At 51.5% G+C, this 26,902-nt stretch overlaps 3 protein-coding genes across 7 annotated transcripts in view; 2 read left to right on the forward strand and 1 right to left on the reverse strand.

Annotated features, from left to right (window-relative positions):
* The window catches only part of PHLPP2 (PH domain and leucine rich repeat protein phosphatase 2), a 41,427-nt gene extending 35,202 nt beyond the window's left edge, over positions 1-6,225 (forward strand). For all 3 annotated transcript variants that reach the window (XM_087740901.1, XM_087740902.1, XM_087740903.1), the window contains one exon: positions 1,062-6,225. In XM_087740901.1, the coding sequence (XP_087597027.1) occupies positions 1,062-2,201 (1,140 nt within the window). In that variant the 3' untranslated portion in view covers positions 2,202-6,225. The remainder of the gene's footprint in view (positions 1-1,061) is intronic.
* MARVELD3 (MARVEL domain containing 3) lies at positions 6,108-9,291 on the reverse strand. Its single transcript, XM_087740949.1, has 3 exons — positions 9,129-9,291; positions 8,521-8,621; positions 6,108-8,366 (listed from the first exon to the last, which is right to left on the reverse strand). Exons 1-3 carry the CDS (start codon positions 9,185-9,187, stop codon positions 7,756-7,758), a joined length of 771 nt encoding a protein of 256 aa, XP_087597075.1. The 5' UTR covers positions 9,188-9,291; the 3' UTR covers positions 6,108-7,755.
* Positions 9,292-16,743: 7,452 nt separating this feature from the next.
* Positions 16,744-26,783, forward strand: TAT (tyrosine aminotransferase). Of its 3 annotated transcripts, none has more exons than XM_087739659.1 (12): positions 16,744-16,843; positions 18,516-18,758; positions 18,937-19,041; positions 19,861-19,928; positions 20,306-20,464; positions 20,641-20,779; positions 21,309-21,361; positions 21,728-21,880; positions 22,792-22,920; positions 23,357-23,440; positions 24,897-24,995; positions 25,765-26,783. In XM_087739659.1, exons 1-12 carry the CDS (start codon positions 16,744-16,746, stop codon positions 25,906-25,908), a joined length of 1,476 nt encoding a protein of 491 aa, XP_087595785.1. In that variant the 3' UTR covers positions 25,909-26,783. The 3 variants fall into 3 exon arrangements, with proteins under 3 accessions (XP_087595785.1, XP_087595783.1, XP_087595784.1); XM_087739657.1 differs by having other exon boundaries at positions 16,789-16,894; positions 18,512-18,758; XM_087739658.1 differs by lacking the exon at positions 16,744-16,843 and adding an exon at positions 18,074-18,100 and having other exon boundaries at positions 18,512-18,758.
* The last annotated feature ends 119 nt before the right edge of the window (positions 26,784-26,902 follow it).

Raw genomic sequence — 26,902 nt, forward strand, 5'->3', positions numbered from 1 at the left:
TGACTGGAAAATACGTTGCCGGCAAAGATCCGAGAAATCAGTGCCAGTCATATTAGTTTTATGCTCAGTGGGTCTTTTAAAAAGTATCAGGTTTTTTGATAAAAGTGTTTCTGACAGGGATAATCTCTTAATGTGTTATAGCTCTGCAAGGTGCTATATTCCATAGCGCTCTGACTAAAAATAACTGTGGAATCAACGTAGCATGTTAAATGGTTTAAAAAATGGCTGATGAACGGATTCTGAAAAATAAAAGTGAAATTATTGTCTAAGGAGACTTCCCTGCATGTGTCCTCTGCTGGTTTTTAATACTTAGCAGCAGCAGCAGCAACGTTTAACACCCAGAGGATATGGAAAGTAAGAATACTGAAATTAAATTCAGAACACTGGGGAAGCTGTGTACTCTGTATGCACCAACTTGGAAAAGGGACTGAGGGCTGTGGGCAGTTTTCTCTCCAGGAGACCAGTGCCCAGCTGGCCAGGGGACATTCTAGCAGGAACAGGAAGGAGGTAATGCCTCCAGGTTACAGCAGCAGTGTGAGACACCTACTTGTTCTTTTCTTCCTCAGGATCTGGTGTCCACACTTCAGAATGCACTTATATGTTAATAAAGAGGGAAATAGTTCAGAAAATACACAGAAATTATTTAATTTCTGGATAATCTGCCTTGCGATGAGAAAGTAAAAAGTCACTGTCTCGCGCATACTGAAAAAAACAAGTTTCATGTAAAACTCACGAGTGAGATTCTCTGATCAATGTGCTGCAGGTAGGCTAGCTGCGCATTTCAGAGTAGTTTGCTACAATTCTTCAGAATGTGACAAAAAGTCTTGTGGAATAAAAGTTTGTTATTGGCAGCATGAGTGATGGGCAATCACTGTACCTGATGATCAGCTACAGCGAATGCCTGTGCTGTGGTACCTGGACCTAGATCCCTCTCTCCTGTACTGTAGCTGTGCACTGGCATTTCTCGAGGCTCCAAACCAGTATATGGGCAGGGGAAAGGCTGCTCTCCAAATGACGTAATAGCAGATGTAACGCTACTGCCTTGTGTCTCTTGTGTGCAGGACAATAAGGTCAACGGTGTGACTTGCTGTACTCGGATGCTGGGCTGCACGTACTTGCATCCTTGGATCCTGCCCAAACCACATGTCAATTCCATTCCACTGACTGTACAAGATGAGCTGCTACTTCTAGGGAACAAAGCTCTCTGGGAACACCTTTCTTACACAGAGGCTGTCTCAGCTGTGCGCCACCTACATGACCCGCTAGCTGCTGCGAAGAAACTCTGCACTTTAGCCCAAAGCTATGGTTGCCAAGACAACGTAGGTGCGATGGTGGTGTGTCTGAACATCAGTGAGGACAGCTGCACCTGTGAGATGCATGGCCTCACGCTGCCAGGTCCTGGGGGACTTAGTTCCACCACCAAGCCAGCAACACCTTCATCTAGCAGCGGAATTGCTTCAGAGTTCAGCAGTGAACTGTCTGCTTCTGAGGTTAGCAGTGAGGTGGGCTCTACTGCTTCAGATGAACACAATGCCGTTGGTCTTGATGGCAGTTTGCTACCACGACAAGAGCGACGGTGCAGCCTACATCCTGTGCCCCCCTCAGGCATCTTTCAGCGCCAACCTTCCAGTGCCACCTTCTCTAGCAACCAGTCTGACAACGGTCTGGATAGTGATGATGAGCAGCCTGTGGAAGGTGTGATGACAAATGGCAGTAAAGTGGAGGTAGAGGTGGACATCCACTGCTGTAGAGGAGAGGGCCTTGAGGAGTTTGAACCTCCTGCTGCGGAGCACAGCTCCTCTGCTCCAGGCCCAGAGGATGACTCTGGGCTTGTCCTCGTCATTCGGAGACAGAACAGTGTAAACAGCAACACTGTGCAGAAAGGGGTCAAGGAAAAGTGTGAACTGCAAAAATCTCTTTCCACATGCTGTCTCTATGGAAAGAAGCTTTCCAATGGCTCCATAGTGCCCTTGGAGGAGAGCCTCAACCTCATCGAAGTAGCCACAGAGGCACCCAAGAAAAAGACAGGCTATTTTGCTGCTCCATCCCAGATGGAGCCAGAGGATCAATTTGTTGTGCCACCTGATCTGGAGGAGGAAGTGAAGGAACAAATGAAGCAGCACCAGGAGCATGGAACAGATCAGGAAAAGAAAGAGGAACATGCAGCAGCTCTGCCAGAGGAGTTTGACACAGCTTTGTAACCCTGCAAGTACTGCTCCCACATTGTCTGTCCCAGGAATCTCTGTCCCATAAGGGCCATCTTGCCCTCCAAGGGGAGCTGGGATCTGCAAAGAGTACAGGCATCTGCTGCTTCCTTAATGGAGCTGAGGAAGAATTGGGAGTGCTAAGGTCTGGGCTGTCCACTTTTCACTGTAGAGTCTCAGTTGTTCTATGAGCACTCAGACCAGCAGCTGAGCTGTGTGTTAGGGACTGTCTGGAAATAGTGCAAGCACTAGGAAGAAGGCAGGTGTTCCAACACCTGCCTGTAACTCCTTGAATCCTGAGGTTCTGCCAGCTCTGCAGGAAAGGGGCTGGGGCGGGGAGGGGGCGGGGGAGGAGGCTGCTGAGGGGGCAATGTTCAGTGTTTGGAGTCCTGTGAATATTTCTGCAGCCCCTCCCTCCCCCCCAGCACCTGACTTTGTTATTCCTTGAAAGAATACAGCCAGTTGCAATGAAGCTGACCGAAGAATGGTTTCCTGCATTAATTGCAAGCACTTTTATTGATTGCACTTAAGCTGCTCTGCTTCCCTTCAGCCCAGCACTTTATTGTTTAGGGTTAGAGGAGAGAGCGCTCCACAGCAGCTGTGGTGGGGGCTTTTCCCAAGGGATATTGTTAGGGCAAGGGAGGACTCAGGGTACCAGTGTTCTGATGAGCACTGGTGCAGGGTAGAGTGAGGGTTGTGATGGGATCAGCCTATGGAGGATGAGAGAATGTGCAGCTGAATGGTAAGCAGGTGCCTACTGATGCATTTTACATGCAGCATAGGAAAGATCAGCTCTGGACTGACCGATTAAGGTCATGTGTAGAGCTAGTGCTTCTAGCTGCAGAACACAGACCCAGCTCAGCAGCAACTTGGCCACCTGCACCATGGATGCTTCACAGTAGAGGCTTCCTGTATCCAGAAGACATGGGATGAAACCCGGAGCTCGTGGTTGTTTCAGTGAGGTACTCAGTCTAAGATGAAACCAAGTTGTAAGCAGTGGTATGCCGCTCTAAGGCTAGTGAGCAGTGGGGCTGCCCTTCGTAGGCTGGGGAAGCGTTCAGTGCTCTGTTCCACCGACATAAACCTCTGCACTGCCAGCTACAGCATCTTTGCTTGCCTCTGAAAACAGGAGTCATATTCCAAATCCACAGCAACCTGCATTTCATGGTACGTGCCCAATTTGGCCACAAAGAAGGTGAAAGCATACTTGTTTCTGCTTAGCTTTCAATGCAAAAGGAAAAATGGAACTTTTCACCTTAACAGCATCTTTATCAGCACTGGAAAATATGTTTAAAACAGTCCTGCTAATGGTGAATTGGCCAGTCTGCACTCGGCAGATGCATTGTGTTTCCATTAGGGTTTTTGGTGCAGGGTGTCGGTTGGCTGCCTCCGTCAGCATCTTGGTTAAGGGGTGTGAAAAGACCGCTGCCCCTGTAGCGTGCAGATCCGTCTGCCTTAGCTGGCAGAGAGCTGGACAGCAGCTGCACCGGTCACGTCAGTGGTGCAATAATCCTGACTGTAATGTGGGCTAGTGCCTTTTCTTCTTTATGAATTCTATTTATGAAGAAAACTTGAAAGTTTCTTCTCGAGCTCTGAGGGGCTTGAGTTGTATATTTTTGGATCAAATTCAGGCCTTGCTCAGAAGGAAATACTGTGCAGACTACTTGTGGGATTCTGTCAATATATATCTTTTGACAAAATCTAACGGAGTTTTACTGAGATTTCAAAGCACCTTGAATTTCTTCTCACTATGAAAAAACGTATTTTTACCATGCATATGAGAGCAACATTTTAGGATATACCTTGTGCTAGTTACGGTGTAATCATGAAACAACCCAACTTTTTCCAAAGTTTAAACTCACACAAATTTTGGCTGTTTAAATGCCTGTTTCATTTGGAAATTGAGAAAAAAGGTAATTCTTAGAATGACAGAAACAGCAGCATTTGAATCCCTTAGGCAGAGAAACAACAGCAGAAAAGATTCAGAAATTAAACCCCAAACCTCTTTCATGTTCTCTTCGTACAAGTATGCGGAAAAGGCTCATCCCAATGTATCTGACTGTCACTTGCTCTGTCACTGGTGATAATTTTACCCGTGCCCAGCCCAACACTTTCTGATACCTGATAGGGCTGCAAAGCAGCCTCTGCTCAGTGTGGGACTGATGCAGAAATACACTTTTCTTTCTGAGTAAGACTGTGACAAACCTTGCACTAGGAGAGTGGCAGATGTTAATGCAAATCAGGTCTCTCTTTCTTGCACTGATGTGGAAAATCCAGTGTGTCCTTGCCAGTCTGAACCAGTAGCATTGCACGGCCACTTGGCATTGCCACAGGGAGTTAGTCGTGAATGGCTCTACCTAGCTCAGTGGGGAAGGACTAAGTAAATAAAGCTCTGCAATGGAGCGTGCAGACTTCTGAGCTGCTCCTCTTCATGGGAGTGGCAGAATGCAATGCAAGGAATTCCTGCTTAGCCTTTTTCTCCAGTGCCATTTCTGGTTTTGAAGCAGAAAGGGAGTTTAATACTGCCAGCTCCTATTTTCTATGGGCGTGAAGTGTCATGGCAGAACATGGCTTGTTCTCTTACCCTAGGTAGAGTCCACAGCTTTCTCTGCCTAAGCTGATATTATGAACTGTTTGTCTTAACTCCAGGCAGCACAGCCTGAGTGCTTCCCTCCACCACCACCTTTTGTTTTCCTGCCTGCCTAGAGGCAGCAAGCTTCTCCTTTGTCTTCCTCGCCTTACCTCTTAACACCACCTTAGATTTCAGGCTCTCTAGGAGCACTGCTGTAGGTGGAACAGGTATGAACGGGCAAGTCTAGTGAAGGACTCGTAGCAGGGGATAGCAAGTGTTTTCCCAGTTCTCTTCCTGTTCTCCTCCAGTCTCTCCCCTGATTTTTGTATGAGGTTCTTGCACAGATACGTCATCTCCACAGAGCCACATCACTGACAGTGTCCCGTTCCTTAACAGACTTGCTGTTAGAGAGGTCTCAGCTTGGGGTCATCAGGCTCTCTTGTCCCTGCTGAGCAATGCCAGACCTGCCGTGCTCCATGCTGCCACAACCAGGTTATGCTGGTGAGTTGGTTTGTCCCCCTCTTCAGTAGTTCTGGCTCTGCTGGTCAGCATGCTCACCGAGAACAGGCACTCTAAAGGCACTGACCTGTCTGCCCTGTCCTGCCCAGAAAGGCTTCCACAAAAGGAATCCATAAAGGTTAGATTCAGTGACGAGTAGTTGGGGCCCAAGCATTAAGGATAAGGGATAGCCTCCAAGTTGCTCCCGGCACCAGGAAGAGGCCTGGTGGAGGCAGCGCCACAGACTGCTGGGACCTGATCAGAATCCTCAACTGGACGGGAGGGTAACATCCTGTTCCAAGAAGGAGCGAGTATTTCCCTTTCTCGGGGACAGGCTGCTGTGAGGCCTGAAATCCTTCTAATACACGGGACATTCGGCCACACCCAAGGCCCTTGGCCTTCAGGAGTTCCTGCACTCCTTCCAGATGGCGATGGCTTTCGTGTCACTTGCCAAAGGCCGCCTTCAGGCAGTGGCTTCACCTCTTTGGTTTTGTGCAATCCTTGTCTGCTGTTCCGTTGCTGTCGGAAGACTCAAGGGTATTTTTTCATCTTTTTTCACATTTTAAAATGTTACTTTTTTTTTAACTTGACTCATGTGACCCAGTGCATGTTAAAGAAATATTGCAGCACACCAACTGTTTATTAAATAATCTTTTTTTCCATGTTTTTTGTTTTAAAAAGGAAAGTATTTTCTGTATCCCGCTCTAGCATGCACCTATAATAATCCCCATTTTTATCGTGTATGGGAGTAGGTTGTCCGATGAATGCACCTTCAGCACTGTGGCCTATGTTTGTATTGCTTTGGAGAGGCAAATAACAGAAGATTGCTGGAAAACACTATTCCATTGATTCTTTATTCAGATGTATAGAGCAGTCCAGGAAGGAAGAATATTTTTGCATCAACTTCTCAGCTGACTTAGCAATAAAGATTTTTACTTTCATCTAACTATATATTCTGATTCCGTTACTGTGCTGGAGGGAATTTGTGCAATACCCCAGTCAAACATAGCTGTGGCTAGCAGCAGCTGTGCCGTAGGGTCTGCGGCTGGAATTCATAATACAACCAGTAGGCAGCTTTCCGTGTCCTGCCAGGAGTCCTGCCCTGTGAACTTGCTCTCAATGGTACTGTGCAGCGCTCTGGAAGTAGCTGCAGAAAGCAGGAAATACAAAAGCATTAAAAGCAACAGGGCCACAGCGGCCTGTCCACACAGATCCCTGCAGGGAAACGCTCCATGCCTCTAGCTGCTGAAAGGGAGGAGAAATCAAACGAACGCCAGAGTCCCCGGTGTGTTCCTATTTAGCCTTTGTTTTACTTTTGTATCTCTAGTTCCAACAGTGTTCCACGGTTTTGGTAATTGTGAGGATTTAGTCACTGGTGCCAGTGAAACTGGAGATAGATCCGAAACAAAGCATGTTTCTGCTATGTTTAGTTTGGTGGTTGGTTTGTTTGGGTTTTTTTTTAATACGGGCAGAACTGGTCTGTGAGACCAGTGGTGGTTCCGTCTTCATAGGGGCAGTGCACGTAGTGGGCACTGCTCTGAAGGGACATTTCATTCTGAGGCATGACTTTGTGATTCTAGTGCTACTTTTATTTTCCCTGTTACTTTTTTTTTTAAAACTTTTATAGAAAACTTAAATTTTACCTTTTTTTAAATAAATATTACAAGAGCAGCATCTCATTTCCCCGACTTGTACATTAAAAATGTATTTTGAAAACAATATACTTCTCTCTTAAACCACCTGTTTGAGCTCTTAAAGCTTCTGTCTGATTATCCCAACTCAGGGCACCTTTTTAAGCAAAACTGTTGTATACAAGTTATACAAAAGACCATTTCATACAAAAATGTGCCCTCTCCAGGAGAGTTTGAAAAGGTACTGTGTCACAAATTAGGCTGAGCGTATTCATCATTTTGCAAGTTTCTTTCAGGCTTCTTTGATGGCTTTATAAATGCCGTGTTCAAACTGCCCCGTTAGTTCCAAGGGACCTACAAGAAAGCTGTAATTAGCTGCCACAACCACAGGCCTCGCTCGCTCATTTTTAAGAGCTCTGTTGTCAGTGAACAGTCGCATGCCTGTTGTAAAGACAGTTTGAGCTACAGAAAGCTGTTATCAGCAGAAGTGTGTAGTAGCAGTACTTGCAGCAAGACCTCGCTGGAGCAGACGGAGACACCCGGCAGAGGGGAGGGAAAGGCCACCTGCGAGGCAGGCAGCTTGCTAGCCGACTACACGAGGGCAGTCGTTCTCTACTAGGAGACAGCTACAGGATGAAGACAAGCCATCGGACCAACTTTGTGTCCGCTAGTAATGCAAATTCAGGTTAGGAACAGCTTGGCTCTACCGTATTTAGAGCTGTACTCTCTGAGCACGTGTTCTGCTGCAGCATTAAGGATGCAGTGCCCAGATGCAAGGAAAAGCATACTGCTGCGTTTCAGTAAGGAGGCTGGCAAAAATCATGACCGTTACTGGAGCAGAGGAATCATTCTAAAGCTCATATAATTGTACTGGCTTCTGTTTCAGTTTGTGAACTGTTCTGTACCCCCTGACAGCTAGGCCTGCACTGAACAGGTATGCCACGACAGCTACACAGCCCGAGAGGCCAGCAGCGATCTCTGCCCCGTGCAGGCTGCACCTAAAGCCCTGATAGCCTTTGCTTTGATAAAGCTGCTCTCGCTCTTTGCACACTGATGAATTATAAACCCCCAGCAGAAAATGGAAGAAGTAGTACAGAGCAGGCACTAGGCCAATTGCAATCACTGTGTCCAGGCTGCATTCAAGCAGCAGCCATGCTGGGAAATGCCATGGTAACCGCAGAACACCAACCAACATAAGAACACAAGAGAAGACCAGGAGACACCCTCCCACGGCCATTGCTGCCCTTGCAATCGGCAGCTTGAGCAGGTAGAAACGCTGGTCAAGCTGCTGGGCTCTCTCCCCGTCTGCTCCGCTAAAGCCGCTGTAAGCCCCGCCGTACTGGTAGTAGTAGATGCCCCCCAGGCTGGGAAGGCCCGTGTAGCCTCCCGTCGAGCCGTAGGACACGGAGCTGCAGACCAGGACCAGCAGGGCGAGCAGCGCTTCCACCGCCTGGCAGCAGGCTGGAAGGGGAAGGGCGGCGGTGGGGCTGCGGCCGCGGCGGCGGGGGGCCCGGAGGGCGCCGCTCCCCGGGGCGGCCGGGGGGCAGCCGGAGGAGCAGCCCGCTCCAGCGGGACCAGGGGATCGGCTCCCGCGGCCCCCGCCCGCCCCGCTCACCCCTGCCCGTGCGCAGGTACCGGCAGCGGCGGCACTCCAGCAGCCCCGGCGCGGCGGCGCGGCTTCCCGGCGGCCCCTCCAGCCCTGCTCCGGGCACGGCGCTGCAGGGAGACGGCGGCGGGGATAGCAGCGACCCGCCCGGGCCCCCCACGGCCGCCCGCCCGCCACAGCCCGCCCCGTCCGCCCCCCGAGCCCATCACGGCCGCCCGCCCGCCCCAGCCCGCCCCGGCCCCCTCATGGCCGTGTGCCCGGCCCGGCCCGGCCCGGCCGCCGCCCGGGCCCCTCACGGCCGCCCGCCCGCCCGCCCCAGCCCGTCCCCCGAGCCCCAGCCCGCCCTGTCCGCCCCCGGAGCCCGGCACGGCCGCCCGCCCGCCCCAGCCGCCGCCCGGGCGCCTCACGCCCGCCCCAGCCCGCCCTGGCCGCCGCCCCGGCCCCTCACGCCCGCCCCGGCCGCCCCCCGAGCCCATCACGGCCGCCCGCCCGCCACAGCCCGCCCCGTCCCGGCCGCCCCCTGAGCCCTTCACGGCCGCCTGCCCGCCCCGCCGAGCCCCGTCCCGTCCCGGCCGCCCCCTGAGCCCTTCACGGCCGCCTGCCTGCGCCCCCCTCACCGCCCGCCCGCCCCGGTGCGTCCCGTCCGCGGGGCGCGGGGGCTGCAGCGCTCCGCCATGGCCCGACGTAGCCCCGCTCCTCCGGCGCTGGGGGCGAAGGGCCGGGCCGGGCCGGGCCGCGGGGCGCCGACTCGGGGCTGGTGGCGGCGCGGTGCGGGGTCGCGCCGCGGGCTGCGGTGGCCTCCGTCCCCTCCGCCCGGGGCTCGCCTCAGCCCTCCCGAGGGCGGCTCCGCCGCGGCCGGCCCTGCCCCGCCTGAGGGAGGCGTTAAGAGGGCGCCGTCGCGGCCCGCTCCCTTCGGCACCCGGTTACGGACCCGTTGTCCGCCAGCGCGGCCGCTCCCTTTGCGTTCACACGGGCAGTATCCCCACAGCCCCTCGTGGCGACAAGGTCCTGAAGTTCCCCACCTGCCATATAACACGTACGCGTTCGTACCTATTGGAAACTGAGCACCGACTGATTTTCACAAGTGCCACTTTTTCCTGTGCTGCGGGTTTCGGTGAAAGTGTTCTGCATTCAGCTTGTCTGCCACCTCGTGCCCCTGTAAACCTCAGTCCTGCCCCTCTGTTCCCTTCTCAAACCCAAGTCCCAGCCTTTTTAGTCTCTCCTCGCACAGCAGTGGCACCATTCCCTTCGTTGTACCAGCTGCCCTTCTCTGGGCCTTCCCTAACTCCCCTAGATCCACCTCGTGATGCGGTGACCAGACCTCCATGCAGCGCCCAAGACACGCGTGCGCCAGGGGTTTATATCGCAGCAGAATGGCTGCCTCTGCCTTGTCCTGGCTTCTTCTGGCAACGCACAGCATTTTGTTGCTTCTCCGGCTGCCCTGGTGCGCGGAGCCCGTGTCTGCAGAGAAGAGTCATCACCACCTTGGGACCTGTCCTGCACTGCATCTGCCAGGTTTCAGTTCAGCACTCTGCAGGCCACGTTCAGGTAATTTTCTTTGGATGTGTTGCCATTTATCCATGCAGAACCATGCAGAACCAAATAGACCTCTTTTGTGTCTGTTTGCTGGTGTCCACTTCGGACAATATGATGTGACCTTTTTACCGGCTGCCCCATTTCCATGCACAATAACGTCCTGCTGCCCAGTGGGACTGGCTGCCATCCCGTCCCAGGAGGCTGCTGCGCGCAGCCATCACCTTCCCGCAGAGCAGGCGATGAATTGCTCCTTCGTTTACTGGTGGTTGCTGGAGTGAAGGCAAGTGCCCGAGATCTCACCCATGCACAAGTGTCAGCCTTTCTCAGGGCTGGTAAGGGCACAGCTGATTGAGGAAAGGCTGTGTGCCATGGGGAAAAAATAAACAGCGGGACAATTTGGAAATACAGAGGGAAGCATAGAAAACTCCATAGCCAGAGTGAATGCTTTTATCCAAGAGTCTGACCAAACGCTGCCTGGAAAAGCCTTACCATTGCAAAGAAACACTTTTGTTGCATTTAGGAAAATAGAGACTTTTAGGGAAACAGGGTTACACCATGAGGTCTCAGACACAGCATCTGAATATGTGCCCTGAGAGGTCCAAATCTGTCACTAAGATGCAGAAATACATTTCCTCCATCTGTAAAACTGGTGGCAACAGTAAGATTGCAGGAGCAACAGCAACAATCCTATAGACTGATACCATGAGATTGTTGCTCCTGCAAGGACAGAAGGGAAAACGCTCTCCTCAATGTTTCACCTGACTCCACGAAGGACAGGAGATCTGAAAACTCGTCTTAAAATTTACTTAGTTTGGGGATAAGAGAGAAGCAAAACAAAAGAACTCTTTGTTCAACCCCCAGTTCAGATAGAGAGGACAGGAGTTGTATGATGATGATAAGTTAGGAAATGGGGAGACCGTAGGGAGCTTAGGACGAGGGCTCTGGAGACAGCGCAGATGCTCAGCAGCGAGGCTGTCGCACACACCTTTTGGTGTGCATATGTTGCATCACTCATGTTCGTGTGCCAGAACCCAGGCCTCTTTGCTGCCACGCAGAGGATGAGCTTACAAGCTTTAGCAACACTTTGTATAATCTCAGGATCATGGGCAGTGCCATTTTGCTTAGTAGAGCTTTTAACTGCCATGAGAGGGACATGAACAACTAAGTTGAATAATCATGAGCCACAAGAAGGGGTGAAATAAGTGCAGAGCAAGCGCTCTTGGTCATGGTCATCCAGCAACCTGAGCTGAAGCTTTCTTTGGAATTTGTGATGTGCTGGAATTACTTGTTCAAAGACAGAGTTGGGAAGCACTGCTCTGTTGGTTTGTTGATGCATTCGGTGTTTTACTAGAGTGTTTGCTGCTCACAAGTGAGGTACAAACTTCAAGGTATTGTAGAACTGAGTTAACCTTAGTCCATTTCTGTTGCTATAATGAGAATTTTTTAAAAAATGCTTTCCGTCACTTCGCTCCTGCTCAAAGTACCACAGCTTGGTCAGCGCCGTCTTCTGGGTTCCTAGTCTCACTGCAACAAGTAGCAGTCAGCAGGAGAGCGCAACAGGAAGCCGAGGACACCAATACTAATCTTCACCTCTGCTTTGGCTTCTCTTTCTCATTTTTTTTAATTTTCGGCTCTTCTGTTTCTGACTGCTCCTGATGTCATTGCTGCGCTAAGGGGAGGGAAGGGCCTGGCCTGGCTTGCCATGGGCCAAGAGCTCTGACCTGGTTCAGTGCCCTCCCTGGGAACTTCGAGGGTGAAGTGGAAGGAGCAAGTCATGAACTGCCTCATATTTCTCCAGTGTGAGGCAGCTGGGAGCTGCAGCACAATCGCTGCTGACCACCACAGCCAGATTTATTGACTGTCCCACATAAATAAATAATCACAGGAACAATGAGCGCAGCACGATGACGATGCAGCAGTGCTGCAGAAAAGAACTGGAGGTTATTGGGAATGACAAACTGAACTCAAGTCCACAATGTCATCCTGTTGCGAAAAAAACTAACATTGCTAGGGTGTATAAACAGGAATGTCACATGGAGGACACATGAAGAAATTCTTCTGCCTCCCCCCCACCTTCAGCGCTGGTTAGGCCTCCAGTCTTGCGCACTGTGTTTCCAGAGGCGAGTAGATCAGCTGGAGAGGATCCAGAGGAAAGCAAAAGAAAGCTCTGGAAATACAACCTATGAGAAAAAGATTGATCCCAGTCCTCTCATTTGACAGAGCAGGTGTCTGTTAACAACTTGCAAGCTTGTTAATAGGGAGGAGTCTTAAGAAGTTGCAAACTTGTAAAAAGCTGCTGTCAAGAGGAGGGGAATATTTTGTTCTCACCATCTGCTCTTGGCATGGTGAGGAAGCAATGACCTTAGCTTGAAGCAAAAGGGATGTGATTTAGGCACCCCCCCAAAAAAAGACAATACTTCTCCCCCACACACCAACTCCGCCAGTTTGTAAGGAGACAAGCAGTTGTTGCTGGAGCAGACTGGTTGGGCAGATGGTGGGTTTCCATCACTGGGGCTCAAATTCAGCCATGAGCGGGGCTGGCCTGACTGTGCTCTGAGAGGAGGGGGTGCCTGGTGCTGCCCAAGCCACTCACTGCAAGCTCATGGTGTCACCTTGCCCCGCAAAGCCACCATGCCCCTTTCCATCCCATCGCCACTGGCTCGTCACTGTCCCTGTGGCTTCAAGGCCATCAAGGAGGCAGCTGCCACAACAAAGCACGCAACAGCTCAAGTCTCTGAAGTCGTAACTCAAACACAGGGTATGCACTTACATAATGTTTACCTGGACGTAAGCAAAACACAAGGCTGGACAGGGTGTTTCTCTTCACTGTGCCTGTACCCAGGAGCCGCTAACGCTCACACCTTGCGGAGCATTCCTCTCGGCATCTGTAACAGGGCTTGCAAGTCTTTCATTGTGGCTGTTGGGCCTGTAGCTCACCAGTGCTTCCAACTCTCCACGAACCTGGAGTGCGCTCTGTGTCTCTCAGCACGCTTGCAAGGGACTTAGTGCCCAGGCTGAGCGTGCAAGGGCCCTCATGGCTGCTGGACTCCTTCCCCTCCCCAGTGCTGCAATGGTCCATGGCTGGGGAGAGCAATCCGGATTGCCCAGCACCACTGGTATCAGGCTGCAGCACTGCGTTTGCAGACACTGGTATTGTGGGAGGCCCACAAGATGCCATGGTCACGAAAGCATTTGGTTTTACATTCCCTAGTTTTCTTGACAGAGGGAAATTGCAATTGTAGGAGATAGCGCTCATTAAGGCAGGTGTATTAATGCAGCTGTTTTCAGCCTGGCCCAGCGCCTGCAGAAGAGAGCCCTACCAGGAGCCTAGGCAGAGCACCGCTGTCCCTACTGCAACACCCGGCGTGCGCTGTGTGAGCCACCTCGTTCCACTTTCAAAAGTGCAGAGATCAGACTGGCCCCAGATGCCAGTGCTCCCCTTTTCCAGAATGTGGCATCTCTAGCTAGACTGTGCAATTTGCCTTTTAATGTCTTTCAGATTTTTATTTCTGAGATCAAATCAAAATTGATCCTAAGTACAGGCAGATAGATAAAATAGCTACTGTGTATTTTTGAGTCACTCGGTTACTAGCTTTGAGTCACTCTGTGGATTGTGCCATCTTTCTGGCTCTTAAGCACAGTATTTGCACAGCTTTGTAGAACCTAGCTGGGGTTTTTTTGGAGCTGATTTTCTGCTCTGATTATGCAAAGAGTTAACAGGTGCTATGCTCCATTTCAGGTGAATGCTGGGCAATTACGATTGCTAGAGGCACAACCATCATCACGGTTTGATCAGAGAGTCATGCAGATAGATGTAGGTTTAGCACAGCAGCCCTGTCCACACCACAAGGCAGATTTAACTGTGAATACGTGCATTTTCGGAGTGCGCAGGTGCCCTGACCTGTAACAGACAAGGTTCGTCCCTTGCATTTCAGGAAACCTGCTGCAGTGTTATAAAGATAAATATGCTGTGGGAATTGATAAACAGCCACAAAATTCATGAAAGCCAAGGAGGCTTCATGGCTGTTTGCTCATCTAAATGAGAGAGTAACAATAAATTGATTTAAAAAAAAAAGAAAAAGGAAAAAAATCACATATTTGGTTATTAAAAGCTGATTCAACTGGAAACGCAGAGACCAAACAGAGATTAGCCTACATGCATATTTGTGGATACCAGCCCTGAACTGGTTGGGGCTATACCGGTGTCAGGAAGGAGCAGACAGAAATTGCTGAAAATAAAAGCAAAATGTGAGGAGGTAACGAGTGAAGTGGTTTGTTATTGAGCCTGGTGGATTTTTGTGCAGAGTACCAGTTGGGTGTCTGTCACTGGAGCAGTGCACCCTGAATGGGGGAGCAGGGCACATGGGCGAAACTCTGCAGGTGCACGTCCTATCTGCAGCCTGACAGAGACACAGGTTTGTCAGCGCAGGGATGCTTGAGCCTGTGCTCCACTCAAGCAGCCGTTTGCCAGTCCTGCTTTGTAACTGTGGCTGGTCCTGGAAAAGGGAACTGCTTGCTCTTGCTGGCTTGGCCTCTGTTCACAGAAATGGGACTCTGGGCAGTCCTGGTACCAGACCAAGGCAGTACCAAAAAAGCATTGACGCCACCACCAGTTTCTCCTTCCACTGGGAAGAGACAAAAATCAATTGCTCAAGCTACACAAGAAAGAGGGAGCTGAAGAGGTATGCAACAAGATACCTGTGGGGGAGAGCTGCTGAGACAGAGGAGCAAACTGCAGCGGGGGAGGCTAGTCAGGGCTAGTGGGGTACAGAGGTCCTGACAGTCAAGAGAGCCAGCTGCCTTGCTGGCAGAAATGCATCCTGCAGGGTATGGCCACCTATTTCACCACACCATGCAAGGGGTGGCTTGGCCATATTTGTACAATATGAAGTGCTGAGCTGTGTGCTCGTGCTTCAGCTCTGGGAGGCTCTGTGCACCACAAGGCGGGGGAGGGGGGGCTGCAGACCCCATGTGAGAGCATCCAGAGAAGGACTGGAGTCATGCAGAGAGAAGAGAAAGGCACAGTAATACCAGAAGAAACCCACTGACCCCGTTGTACACCACTGTCCTCCCCCTGCTTCTGGCCAGGTTCTCAGCCTTATGTAACTGGGTCTACCTATGTCTCCAGAGCCACCTTTTTTTCCCCTCTTGGCAGCAGGCTTCCACCATGCCCTCCCCTGAACCCCACTGCCGTGTGCAGTATTACAGGTAGAGCTCTGGTTGCGTCAGCTTCAGGGTTGTTGCTAAGCAGAACATGCAGCATCGTCCTTGAGGCCTCCCAATGCCATGTTTAACCCTGGCAGGGCTGCAGCATGTCAAGAGATGGGGCCAGCTTGGGGAAGCAAGAAAATAACCCATAGGTGCTTGGAGAGGGCCTGCATGAACTTCTGAAGGTCGCTCATGTCAGGTGTCAGTAAAAAGAAGAGAGAAAATAGTCTGGAACTGGGCAGCTCAGCAGACGAGTCCAAGCAGCTTCAATACCAGACATTTCTTTGTGAAGTGTTTTTGAAAGGTGCTATTCCTTGTCCAAAGCCCCCAGGGGGTGGCTGCTGTGGGAGGCCTGCCAGCCAGTCTGGGGCTGGGGACCCTGGCCGGACCCGCTGGCGGCACCCCACCACCTCCCAAACTGCCTCCAGCCCCAAGTCCCTGGCCCGCATTGCGGCCTCAGCAGTGCCCATTGCAGCACTGTGGGCAACGGCAGGTCAGGACTCCCCGGCAGCATCACCCCAGCCCCAGCACTGAGGGAAGGGGCCACTGCTTGCACCTGGGGAAGTGCAGCCTTATTGCTGGTGGTGTAGTGAGCTTGGTTCAGCGCAAGTGGTCCTTCCTCCTCCCATGCAGGAGCAGATGTAAACAAGCAAAAATCACAGTGACCGCTGGCCTCTGTAATGAAGGCATCAGCAATCTGTTGGCAAGAAGATTAGCAGGATCCCTCTTGTCCCCAAGCAACTCTTTGATCTCCGGCCATTTGCTGCCAAGGCAGTAAGGGAAGACTTGGAGCAGCCCTTGGAAGACAGGGAGGGTGCAGATGTCCCTCTTATTTATCCCAGCCTGCAGGAGTCAAGGGACAGGAAGGCATAGATTTCACATCACTTAGCAAAAAAGGGCCTTCTGGGAATGGTGTCATCTGTGCTTTGCAGTACCATCAGAGAGGGAAGAATTGCATCATTTCTGTTAGCTGCCAAAAAAAGAAAAAAGAAAAAAGACAAAAAACCCCAAACCCATGGCAACTTGAGCTTACTTTAACCCTTCAGGTCCTGGTGTCTCCAAGACACCAGCTGGGAAGTGCCTGCCTCCCTTCAGCCTATGGAGGAAGATGTCTCCTGATTGTAATGATGCCACAAACTGTCCTTTCTCAGCTGGTGCATTGGGCGCCCACAGCCTTTGAGGTCAGGACAGACAGATGCTTTCTGCAGGCTTTGGGGTCCACCAGTCCACTCTTGGTGCATCACAAGGTGCCAGGGCTGGAATACCTGGACTCTGTGCAGATTTGCCCCCTGCAGTCTTTGAGGACTGAGGGAAGTGGTGCAAAAGGGTGGCAGCCCGGGCCTCCAGAAAGCCAAGCTCTGTCCCTGTGTAGGCTGCCCCCAGAAAGAGTTAATGTGCAGGCATGTTCCAGGTGTTTGAAATGAACACAGTTGCAATGGGGAGGAGAGGGCGTTTTTGGGTGGGGAGAGCAGCCCTCTCTGTGAGCCAATGGCTAAACGATTCAGTCCCAACGCCCAGTTTTGGGGCTTATTTCATGGGCAAGAATCTGCAGGATTTTCTTCTCAAGGGGATTTGTCCTGGATGAAAAGTAGGGACTGGACCCAAGCTTGTTGGTGTCTCCCTCTCTGTGCTGTAGAAGGTAAAGTACTATGCTCTGGCACCTTGCTTCTTTCAGGGAGAGAAGTGGGGAGATCTTCCCTCGCTGGCTACTTTGAAGGCATCCATTGTGCCTGTGTCTGCAGCTCCCCTTTGCGTGAGAACCATGTTGCAGGGTGGTGTGAAGGCTCCGCCGGGATAGACTCTGCACTGGGTGCTGTTGAACTGAGATACATGGCTCACTTCTCTGCTTAGTTTTTACGCAGCCCTGCTGCGTGTTTCTTCAGCTGCCTTTCTTTTGGTAGAAAGTAGACCTGGAAGGCATTAGCAGCAGAGAAGCTGAAGTCTTGCTTTGTGACCCTGTTAGATCAGCCTGAGTTGCTATAAATAGGCTAATGAGCCACTGCTGGCAGAGTAACTGCAGCAGCATGGGGCATCTCTAGGTGCAAACCTCACTGAAGCAGTGAGAAATTTGTTCAGATGGCAAATCCTGCCTGAACCAGGCAACGCTACAACCCTTCCAGCTCAGTCTCTGCAGCAAGGAAGGGGTAGCTGTGTTGTGAATATCTGCAAGCACGGGGCTACGTAACTACCACCAGGAAAGGGCCACTGTTCACTGAATTGCCTCTCAGTGGAGCTGAGAAATAGAGCAGTACAGAGAGCGTAAGCAGTTCGTGGCAGGATTACAAGATAGTGTGCCAGTATCAGTAAGCATGGGCTTGGTGGTTCAGGAGGTCTCTGCCTGCCCCGTGCCCTGTCCCTAACCAGGCTGGAAGGCCCTGAGTCAGCAGCAGTTTGTAAGTAAGGCTTTTGCTGGCTGCGTCTGGCTTGTATACATGCTGGGGTGCGTAAGTCACTTTTGTATGTGTTTTGGAGCCTAGAAGGCAGCTGTTCTGCTGTGCCTTGCTTGTTACCCAGCCTTTGGGTAGGACTACAGGCCCTTTGCTTGGAGCAGTGCCATCTCCCTGATTTCCCTCTTGGCCATAGCAGTCTTGGTCCATTTTCTAAGCACTGCCTTTTGATCTAGGGCTGGGCTGGGCTGTTGCTCCCTGTTGTTCTGCTGAGAGAGGCAAGTGTTTGTAACCTATACCCTGCCACTGCCCAGCACATCCTCATAACGTTGGACCAGAACTACCTTTTTGGCATCTGAGATTTGATTTAAACAGTGTTGCATTTCTGTCTGCAGACTGGCGGGACGTTCTGGATGTGAACACACACAGTGGGCTGATCCTTGTGGTTGCAGCTTGAGGTGTGCAAGTTGTGGAGGTGGAGGGGGTGACCTGGCCCTTCTGTCAGTGGAACATTGAATACGCAGTCAAGCAGTGACTACAACATGCTGCTAACTCTTGGCTGCTGGCTTTAGCAGGGCCTGCTCCTCCTCAGCACAGCAAGTCCATGCTAGGCAGTGGTGCAGCTAGCACAGAGAGGTGCCTTTATCTTTCCCACTGCATTGTGCTCTTGCTTATGTGTAGGGTTTTACTCCGTCCTGGCCCCAAACACAGCCCTACTTGCTGCTGCTGACTGAGTTGTCCATAGGCAGTAGGTAGGGTCTCCAGCTTTTGGAAGTTTTACTTTTGGAGAGTCATGGGCTGTGTCCCCAGACAGGCAGATCCCTTGTTTGGCATGTGTTAACTAAGCCCAGGAAATCCACTTCACACAGACAGCTCTCAGGATGGACTCGTACCTGATACAAGTGAATGGCCGTGGAGATTGTGCCCCTGTGCTGGATGTTCATCTCAAGACCAATGGGAACAGCATATCGCCGGGGAAGGTGAAGGGCCGGAAGCCAAGATGGGCTGTCAGGGCTTCTGAAATGTCAAAGAAGACTTTCAATCCTGTCCGAGCCATTGTAGACAGCATGAAGGTGGAGCCCAACCCAAAGAAAGCTATGATCTCCTTGTCCTTAGGTGAGCATATTGCTGTGGCTGAAGCCTCCGGGCAGTGGGGTCGACTGTGTGGCTGGCAGATTGCAGGGCCCTGAAGCACAATGCTTGTGTGAACACCCAGGGATAAGCCAGACAACCACACAGCTCTGTGCCTGTCACAGATCAGTGAGACCTTTACTATTTTTCAATCTTCGAAAAGGAGACCCGACGGTCTTTGGAAACCTTCCCACAAATGATGAGGTCACACGGGCTGTGAAGGAGGTCTTGGACTCAGGATGTTACAACGGTTATGCTCCATCTGTTGGTAAGTTGCAAAGCTCTTCCTGTGAGAGTAGGATGAAGGCATGTGCCAGCTCCTACCCCACAGCAGGTACGTGGATCCCACGGTCATCTTTCTAGTAGCACCCTGCAGCTGCCCTCACCAATAGTCCCATGAGCACACAAGCATGTGTATCTCTCAGATACACCTGAGTGCCCTTCCCTGCATGATCTGTTTGAGGCCCAGAGCCTCCTGCAGAAGCTGTGTTTGCTCCCCCAGCCATTGGAGCAGGCAGAGTTTCAGGTACCCAGAAGGGCTCAGGACTGTGTCTCCCTGTCGTGGGTTGCAGCCAAGTTCCTTTCTGATCTGCCTTGACCAGGACTCCCCTTGGGCTCCCTGACTTCACAGACTAGATGAGCCTTGTTTGCAGTTAGTGCAAAAAGCATGCACAGAGCATAGATGATGCCTGCCTCACAGGACACTCCACGTGGTGACAGGCAGGGCTGTCCCCATGCCATCACTACACATGTAGTGTAGGCCGTGTAATAGCACTCGGCCTCCTGCTGGGTCAGAGCAGCTCCCTGACTACCCTCCACCCTGCTCCTGTCAGTTCTGTGTCCAGGACATGCTGAGGCCAGAGTCTGCCTCTCTGCCCAGGGTCTGTCCCTGCTCTTGGCCTGCCTGGCCCAGCCTCGGGGCTGCAGAGTGCTTGGCCTGAGGCAGGACAGTCTCTACCACCTTGGGATGGCGTCACTAACCAGTGGGCTTTCCCCAGCTGGACAGCAGCTGTGAGCCTTGTACTGGCAAGAAAAAGGAAACGTTCTGTAAAAACCTCACTTCCCTGTTTGGCTCCTCTTTCCCCAGGCTACCAGTCCTGCCGGGAAGCAGTGGCCGCATACTACAACTGCCCAGAGGCACCACTGGAGGCCCAGGTACTGGTGCCCAGCTGAGGCACTCCCACTGTACTGCAGGCAGGGTGCTGCTGCCCATGCCTAGACCGCACAGCATGGGAGCCCTGCCCCAGCTCTCTCCCTCCCCTGCCCAGCTGTGGGACATATGGCCCATGGGCTTGTCCCACAGCGGCCTCCTGCTGCTCTTACCCCCTGCCCTGAGCCCTTCTCCTCCACCCTCCTTAGGAGGAGGCTGAGCTCTCCAGCTGTTGGAGGTTTCCTGCTTTCAGTCAGGCTCTGGACTTGTCTTTTTGGCTGAGAAGCTCTCACCTGGCAGAGCCTGGGCATTGTCACTCCCACATGGCCGGGGCACTTCACAGTGGCTGTGCTTTCCGCTGACTCCTGTGTGGTCTTTGCAGGATGTCATCTTAACGAGTGGCTGCAGCCAGGCCATAGAGCTTGCCTTGGCAGTGCTGGCCAACCCAGGCCAGAACATCCTGGTGCCACGGCCTGGCTTCTCCCTCTACAAGACTCTGGCATTGTCTATGGGGATTGAGGTGAAACTCTACAACCTCTTGGTAAGTGGTGGCAGGCCTGGAAGGGGCAGCCCTGAGATTTCTCTCAGAAATACCCTGGCCCTGCCTGGGAAGTGGGTGAAGATGACCTGAGCAACCCCGGGCACCCTGTCACACCTCACCCTGTGTGGCAAGTCCAGTTCCTCAGCTGTTACTTCCCCTTCTCTTCACTTCACTAGCCAGAGAAGGCCTGGGAAATTGATTTAAAGCACTTGGAGTCTCTGGTGGATGAGAAGACAGCTTGCCTCATTGTGAACAACCCATCGAACCCCTGTGGCTCTGTGTTCAGCAAGAGCCACCTCCAGAAGATCCTGGCAGGTGAGCCTGCCTGTGTGTATCTGGGGCATGGTTGCAGTCTAGCGTCTGCCCACATTGCCCATGTCTCGATCACTGCAGCACCATGGCCCAGCGCTTTGCTTCTCTCCTCATGACTGACTCCAGCTCAGAAAGCAGGGCTTGGTCAGTGTGAAGGTTTTGCCTCATCTGGGCAAGAACATACAGAGCATGTGTCTTGCTCTTCCTCAAATGCTCTGTGTGGCTTGGATTGCTCATTTCTCTGCTCTGGCTATGCAGAGGGAGAGTGTTCACAGGGAGCCCTATGCTTCCTGAGCCCTGGCCTGTTAGTGGGAGGGCTGTGCTGCCTGCCCCCACAGCTGAGAGCAGAAGTAGGCTCAGCCAGGGTAGGGATCTCCAGTGCGTGGGCTCTTGGAATGAAGGGTCTGTAGGAGGAAGATGGGGGCCCTGGGACAGAGCTTCCCTCAGAGCCCTCCCAGGCCCTGCAGCAAAGGGCAAGTCTGCTCCCATGGAGGATGCAGGGTGGCCAGGCTGAATGCCCTCTCTCCTACAGTGGCATCAAGACAGTGCGTGCCCATCCTTGCTGACGAGATCTATGGAGACATGGTGAGTGTCAGTTGCAGTCCTTTGCACCCCCCCATGCTGCCTGTCCTTTCTGATGCGCTTGCCCTTTGGTCATGGCAGCAGTGAGTGACAGCTCCACTCCTTTATACTGCACCTGGGTCCATGCCTGGAACTCCCAGTACTCTGGTGTGCAGTCCTGGGGGTACCTCTCATGTCCAGCTCCTTTCCTCTTCCCAAACAGCTCACTTTCATGTGAGTGCACTTACTATGTTCATACCTTGAAGCTGAGAGCTTTCACCATCAATTTCCCATCACTTCCCTGCCTCCCTTCTTGTTGTGCCTCATGCACACCCCCACAGCTCTCACAGTAAGAGGCAGGGACAGCCCTAACACAGCCTCCTGTCACAGGTGTTTGCTGACTGCAAATACGAACCCATTGCAACTCTCAGCACCAATGTGCCAATCTTGTCCTGTGGTGGCTTGGCAAAGCGGTGGCTAGTGCCTGGCTGGCGGATGGGCTGGATCCTAATTCATGACAGGAGAGACATCTTTGGTAATGAGGTGAGAACTGCTGAGTGTCGCGCTCACAGCAACAGACCTGCAGTGTCTTTGGTGCGTGGATCACCAGGGCTTTAACTGATACAGGCATGTACTGCTCTTTTGCTCTCACATGGGTGTCACTCAATTGCTTACGTGCTTTTCTGCACCTCTAGGCTTTTCATGTCCCTTCCTTACTCCATCTGGTCCCATACATGGCCTTCTACCCACATCTACACTGTAACACACTCCTTGTCTCTGCTGCTCTGTCATATATGCCTTGTCCTTTTTGTGTGTTTCTAATTCCTTCTCTTCTCAAATAGCTCCAGTGTGCACTGAAGGTGTTGCATGGCTTATCCAGCATATGGGGTCCATGTGTGGGCTCCATGTGCTCTTACATGGTTTCTCGTAAAAGTAAGTACAAAGCACCTTGCAGTGCTGCCAGTGCTTTTTCTGGCTATTTGTTCCGCTGTGTTACAAGAACAACCATCTACTGCAGTGACCTTTCCACCTAGAAGCTTTCTGCAGAGGAAGAGGGAGAAGAGAGGACCAACTGAGTGAGCAGAAGAGCTAATGTTGGTTGTCCCTACCTGGCTTTGAAAGTGTGGATTGTGGGCCCAAACCTAAGGGAAATACAAAGTGGTATTTGGAACTGCTCTGGCTTTATTTGTATTAGCTATATTCCAGCCTGGTTTGAGTCAGATTGGGAAGCTCCAAAGGTTGTCTCTGTTGGCATTACAATCTGCAACTGAGGAACAGAGAATGACACTGTAAATAGTCTGCAAATACCTGGCATATAGTCAAGCAAGTGTTCTTTAGTACTCTGTATGCTCACTGAAGAGAAGGGTGTGAACGGCCGTAGAAATATGGAGACTGAGCCTTGGAGCTGTCCCTTTCCTTCAGTCTGAGCTGCAAATATCACCATGTTTTTTCAGATCAGGGATGGCCTTCTAAGACTGAGTCAAAGGATCCTAGGACCCTGTACAATTGTCCAGGGAGCACTGGAACGTATCTTGCACCGAACACCCCCTGAGTTCTACCACAACACCCTCAGCATCCTCAAGGTAAACAGGCTGTAACAGGTCAGCACAGTTTGCTCATGGATTGTTTGGAGGGAGTCATATCTCTCTAGCTTATCCCTCCCCACCCCGCTTCAAGGTGCAGTTCTGTCTGTGACTAGGAGAGCCCAACAAATCCAATTCCAGCAGGAGACACGGTCACTGGGGCAGAAACACTGGCTGTGATAAGTTTCAGGCAGCCCAGCCCTGCAGCTGGAGCTGGTGACCCAGGGGATGGGAAGTTTGGCACTGACTTGCTGAGCTCAGCTCAGTTGCACCTGCTGTACTCAAGGCCATGATCACCCATGCTGTTTGCATTCGTTGTTCCTTTATTTGCAGTGGGCAAACCTGTTTATAGTCCTAGTCTAGAGCTTGGCTTCCATTTGCTGAGCTGCTTCCTGGAATTTCTCCTGTTTTGAAATTTCTCCTTTCTGCTTTTCAGTCCAATGCTGACCTTTGTTATGCTGCCTTATCAGCTATCCCTGGCCTCCAGCCTGTCCGGCCCGCCGGAGCCATGTACCTCATGGTAAGTAAGGAGAGTGACAGGCCATTTCCAGATCCACACTCACACTAAGTCTCATTGCCCGTGCTTGTCAACGGTTTCAGATTGGTGCTTGGCACCAGGTCTCCATCACCATGCGTTTTCACAGTCCTGTGCAGTAGATGCATCCCTTGGTCACTTTGAAGGCCAGAATATGTTGTTCACTTCTCGCATAGCAGCAGCTGGTACCTTTCACCCACTTGCTCCTGCACAGAGCTCAATGACTTGTACTTTGCAAGACAATGTTGTTTTCCTGGATTTGAAGCCCACTGGTAATGGGAAGCCCCTACACCACAAGTCAGATTATCATACCTCCTATTGAAGGTGTAGCCTTCTTCCTACTAGCATGTCTGTCTTCTGCCTATGCTGTTGTCTTTTTCTGCCCTTTTCCATACCTGTTTCTTTTATGATGTGGTGAAATTTCCTTTTTCATCTCAACAAGCTCAATTGAGACATTTAAGTCTCTTAAGTTTCATACATTTTTAATCCTTTTTTTGTATCATAGTGTCTCAAATTTTTCATCAGCTTTTAAAAAATTTTAAAAATTGTCCAGAACTGGACAATACTGCAATATCAGTCTCACTCATGTTTTATAGATAAGCCCTTATCAGTTGACCCTGTTTCCAGTCTTACCCAGAGCTACACAGGTCATTCTGCTTATGCTCTTCGTGGAGAGGCATGGCTTTAAGATTCTTTCACACCTATTGTATTTCTGCAGTATCTGAACATTTATTTCAACTTAAATAATCTGGTAAAATATTTCTTCCACTGGCTTTTTCAGAACTTCTGCATGCAAATTATCTCTTACCTGGTTTGTTTAAGAATATTTTAGTGAGATGTTTAAAATAATCTTTGGTTATAAAAAAATAGCCAGAATATCACTGTCCTTATGTGATAAAGGGACAGCCTCCTTCTTTCCAAATACAGAACAGAAATATTTATTGAACATTTCAGCATTCCTATGTCATTTTACCAATTATATCATCCTGCAAGGTTTTATTTTGTTTGTGATATTCTAGACCTTGCTATCTTTCTTTTTTTTAAACCAAAACATGTCTGTTTCTTACCATATGGATTTCTTGCATGAGATAATTATTAATGCATATGGACTAGAGTTCTCTCCCAAGCTGTCTTTCAATATCTTATTTACTCCTTTTCACTTCTAATTGGTTACTGTATCTTTGCCATCATTTTTTTGACTAAAGTTGTCCTTAACTGAAATTCCAGCTTTAGGTAGTTAATGAATACTTCTTAAAGAAGCCCCAGTTTTCATTTATGTTTTTCTGCTTGTGTCTTACATTTCAGTCAGCCCAAATCACGAGCAAAAGTTGAGGGCAGACAGCTGCACTTGACTGGAAAGTTGTTGGGCCATGTGGGTAAACAGGGACACTGCAGATAGTTTTGGTGCCCTTGGCTGCCATGTTACATCCCTCTGCTGCAGGTTGAGATTGAGATGGAGCATTTCCCTGAGTTTGAAAATGATGTGGAGTTCACTGAGCGACTCATCTCGGAGCAGTCTGTGTTCTGCTTGCCAGCCACGGTGAGTCTAACACTGAGAGCCCAAGGGAGCTGTGGGGCCAAAGCACGGGGAGAGAAGCAGCAGGGGTTTGCAGCCCTGAGCTCTGGGGGCAGGTTGGGAGTTGTGTGCAGTGTCCGTGCCTTGTAATGGTGTGTATGTGCTGGCTGTGAGCTCCAAGTGCAGAGCGTAGGGATGGGGACTGGCAGTCTCTGGCTCACTAACAGCCCTCAGTCAGGCTGCCAGGATCTTCCCAGCTCTAGGCTTGCTCTGTATTTCTCAAGTTGGCAGAGCTGTATCCTATGTACCCCCACACCTCCTTGCTGAAGCCACTCCCTCAGAGGCCCCAGACTGCTACTGTTCCTTTCTTCACTCTGTTTCCAGTCCCTCACCCCTGTAGGCACAGTGGTGGACTACAGGCTGATAACATCTGTGCCCTGTGCCCACCTCCTTTCAGCTCCACTTCCAGCACTGAATACAAATGCGGCCTTGGATATTCTCCATCCCTCTCCTTCCCTAGCTCCTTCCAGCCCTTTCCCTGGGTCCTGCGTAGTCCATACAGAGTCCTTTGGCCTGTCACCCTCGCAGCATCATGTCTACACAGATGGAGATGGGAGGTCTGCCTGGAACAGAAAAAACAGTCTAAGGGAGCAAGAGCCCAGCTTTGCTGTGGTCCAGTCTGTCCTACACTGACCATTTTCACTTGCTGACACAGCACGTGGCCCCAAGGCAGGGCTCAGAAACTACAGCACTATCCGAGGTAATCTGCCAGCTTCATCCTTTCTCATTTCAGTGCTTTGAGTACCCAAACTTCTTCCGCGTGGTGATCACCGTGCCCGAGGAGATGATCTTGGAGGCCTGCAGTCGCATTCAGGAGTTCTGTGAGATGCACTACCAGGGTGCTGAGGGGGCCCAGGATCTGGAGTGTGACAAGTAGCCACAGCTGGCCTCCTGCCTTTGCCAGGCTAGACCCTGTGTGAGGCAGCAGCCAGGCAGGCAGGGCTGCTTCCAGCCAGCCCCACATCCCCCTGCCTGCAAGCAGCTGCTGTCCTGCTGCTTCACTTCTTGTGTTCTGCAGACCCCTCAGCACTATGGGAAGAAGCAGCCACTTCTCTCTCCTCCTCCACTGCAGCTTGCATGCCCTCTGGCAGCCAGTGCCTGTGGTCTCCATATACTCTGCATTTGCACCTTGTGTTGGTCTGTGCTGCCTGCAAACCAGCTGCAGGCAGGGGCACACGGCTGCTCCTGTGCCAGGCCCCATGGCCCAGGCCCCACCTGGCCAGTAGCTCCTGTGCTGGCTGCACTTCCCCTTGGAGACAGGAGAAGGCCGCTGTCTCGGAGGACAAGAGAAAAGTACCAAGCTCTCACTTACCTGTGTTACCTTAGGAGGCCAGAGCTCTTTATACTGAGCCCTTTGTGTGACAAAGGGAGTAAGTTATTGTGACTTTTTTATTAATAAACATTCTGACATGCCAGTCTCTGCACTGTGCTCCTGTTGTGCCAGGTCTGGCTTGGCCACTGTGTGGGTCACCCTTGCTCTGCCCTGCAGCTGGCTGGCCAGGGCCTGCCCTGTCCCCAGCAGGGGCATGGTGAGACCCTCAAATGTACTTACCCTGAGGGCAGGATGGGCCCTGCAAGCCTGGTACAGACCACAGCCAGCCACTCCTGCCCTGCTGATGCTGGGGGCTCTGGCCTCTCCCCGCAGAACAGCTCTGTCTGCACCTGCGTGTTGGCCCTCATAGTTCCCCCCCACCCTGTGGCCTCCGACAGAGTGGTGGGTGCTGGTGCCCACTGCTGCGGGGAGGCACTGCCCCCTGGGCCAGAGCCACCCATGCCATGTGCTGGTGCCTAAGCATTCAAGGCCAGGGCAGCTGGGTGTTTCCTGCTGCAGTGGTGAAGAAGGGGGTGGCACCCCGTGAAATGCTTGTACT

Source organism: Nipponia nippon, unplaced genomic scaffold, assembly GCF_047370975.1.
Source record: "Nipponia nippon isolate SJK-2023a ecotype South Korea unplaced genomic scaffold, ASM4737097v1 scaffold_7, whole genome shotgun sequence".
NCBI lineage: Eukaryota > Metazoa > Chordata > Aves > Pelecaniformes > Threskiornithidae > Nipponia > Nipponia nippon.

Bases quoted from the DNA above. Each gene is read 5' to 3' on its own strand.
- MARVELD3 (XM_087740949.1), bottom strand. From the start codon at position 9,187: ATGGCGGAGCGCTGCAGCCCCCGCGCCCCGCGGACGGGACGCACCGGG. The intron at 8,622-9,128 runs GTGAGGGGGGCG...GTCTCCCTGCAG, and splicing joins CGCACCGGGGCGGGCGGGCG to CGCCGTGCCCGGAGCAGGGC. The intron at 8,367-8,520 runs GTGAGCGGGGCG...TTCCCCTTCCAG, and splicing joins GTACCTGCGCACGGGCAGGG to CCTGCTGCCAGGCGGTGGAA.
- TAT (XM_087739659.1), top strand. From the start codon at position 16,744: ATGGCTAAACGATTCAGTCCCAACGCCCAGTTTTGGGGCTTATTTCAT. The intron at 20,780-21,308 runs GTGAGCCTGCCT...TCTCTCCTACAG, and splicing joins CCTCCAGAAGATCCTGGCAG to TGGCATCAAGACAGTGCGTG. The intron at 23,441-24,896 runs GTAAGTAAGGAG...CCTCTGCTGCAG, and splicing joins CCGGAGCCATGTACCTCATG to GTTGAGATTGAGATGGAGCA.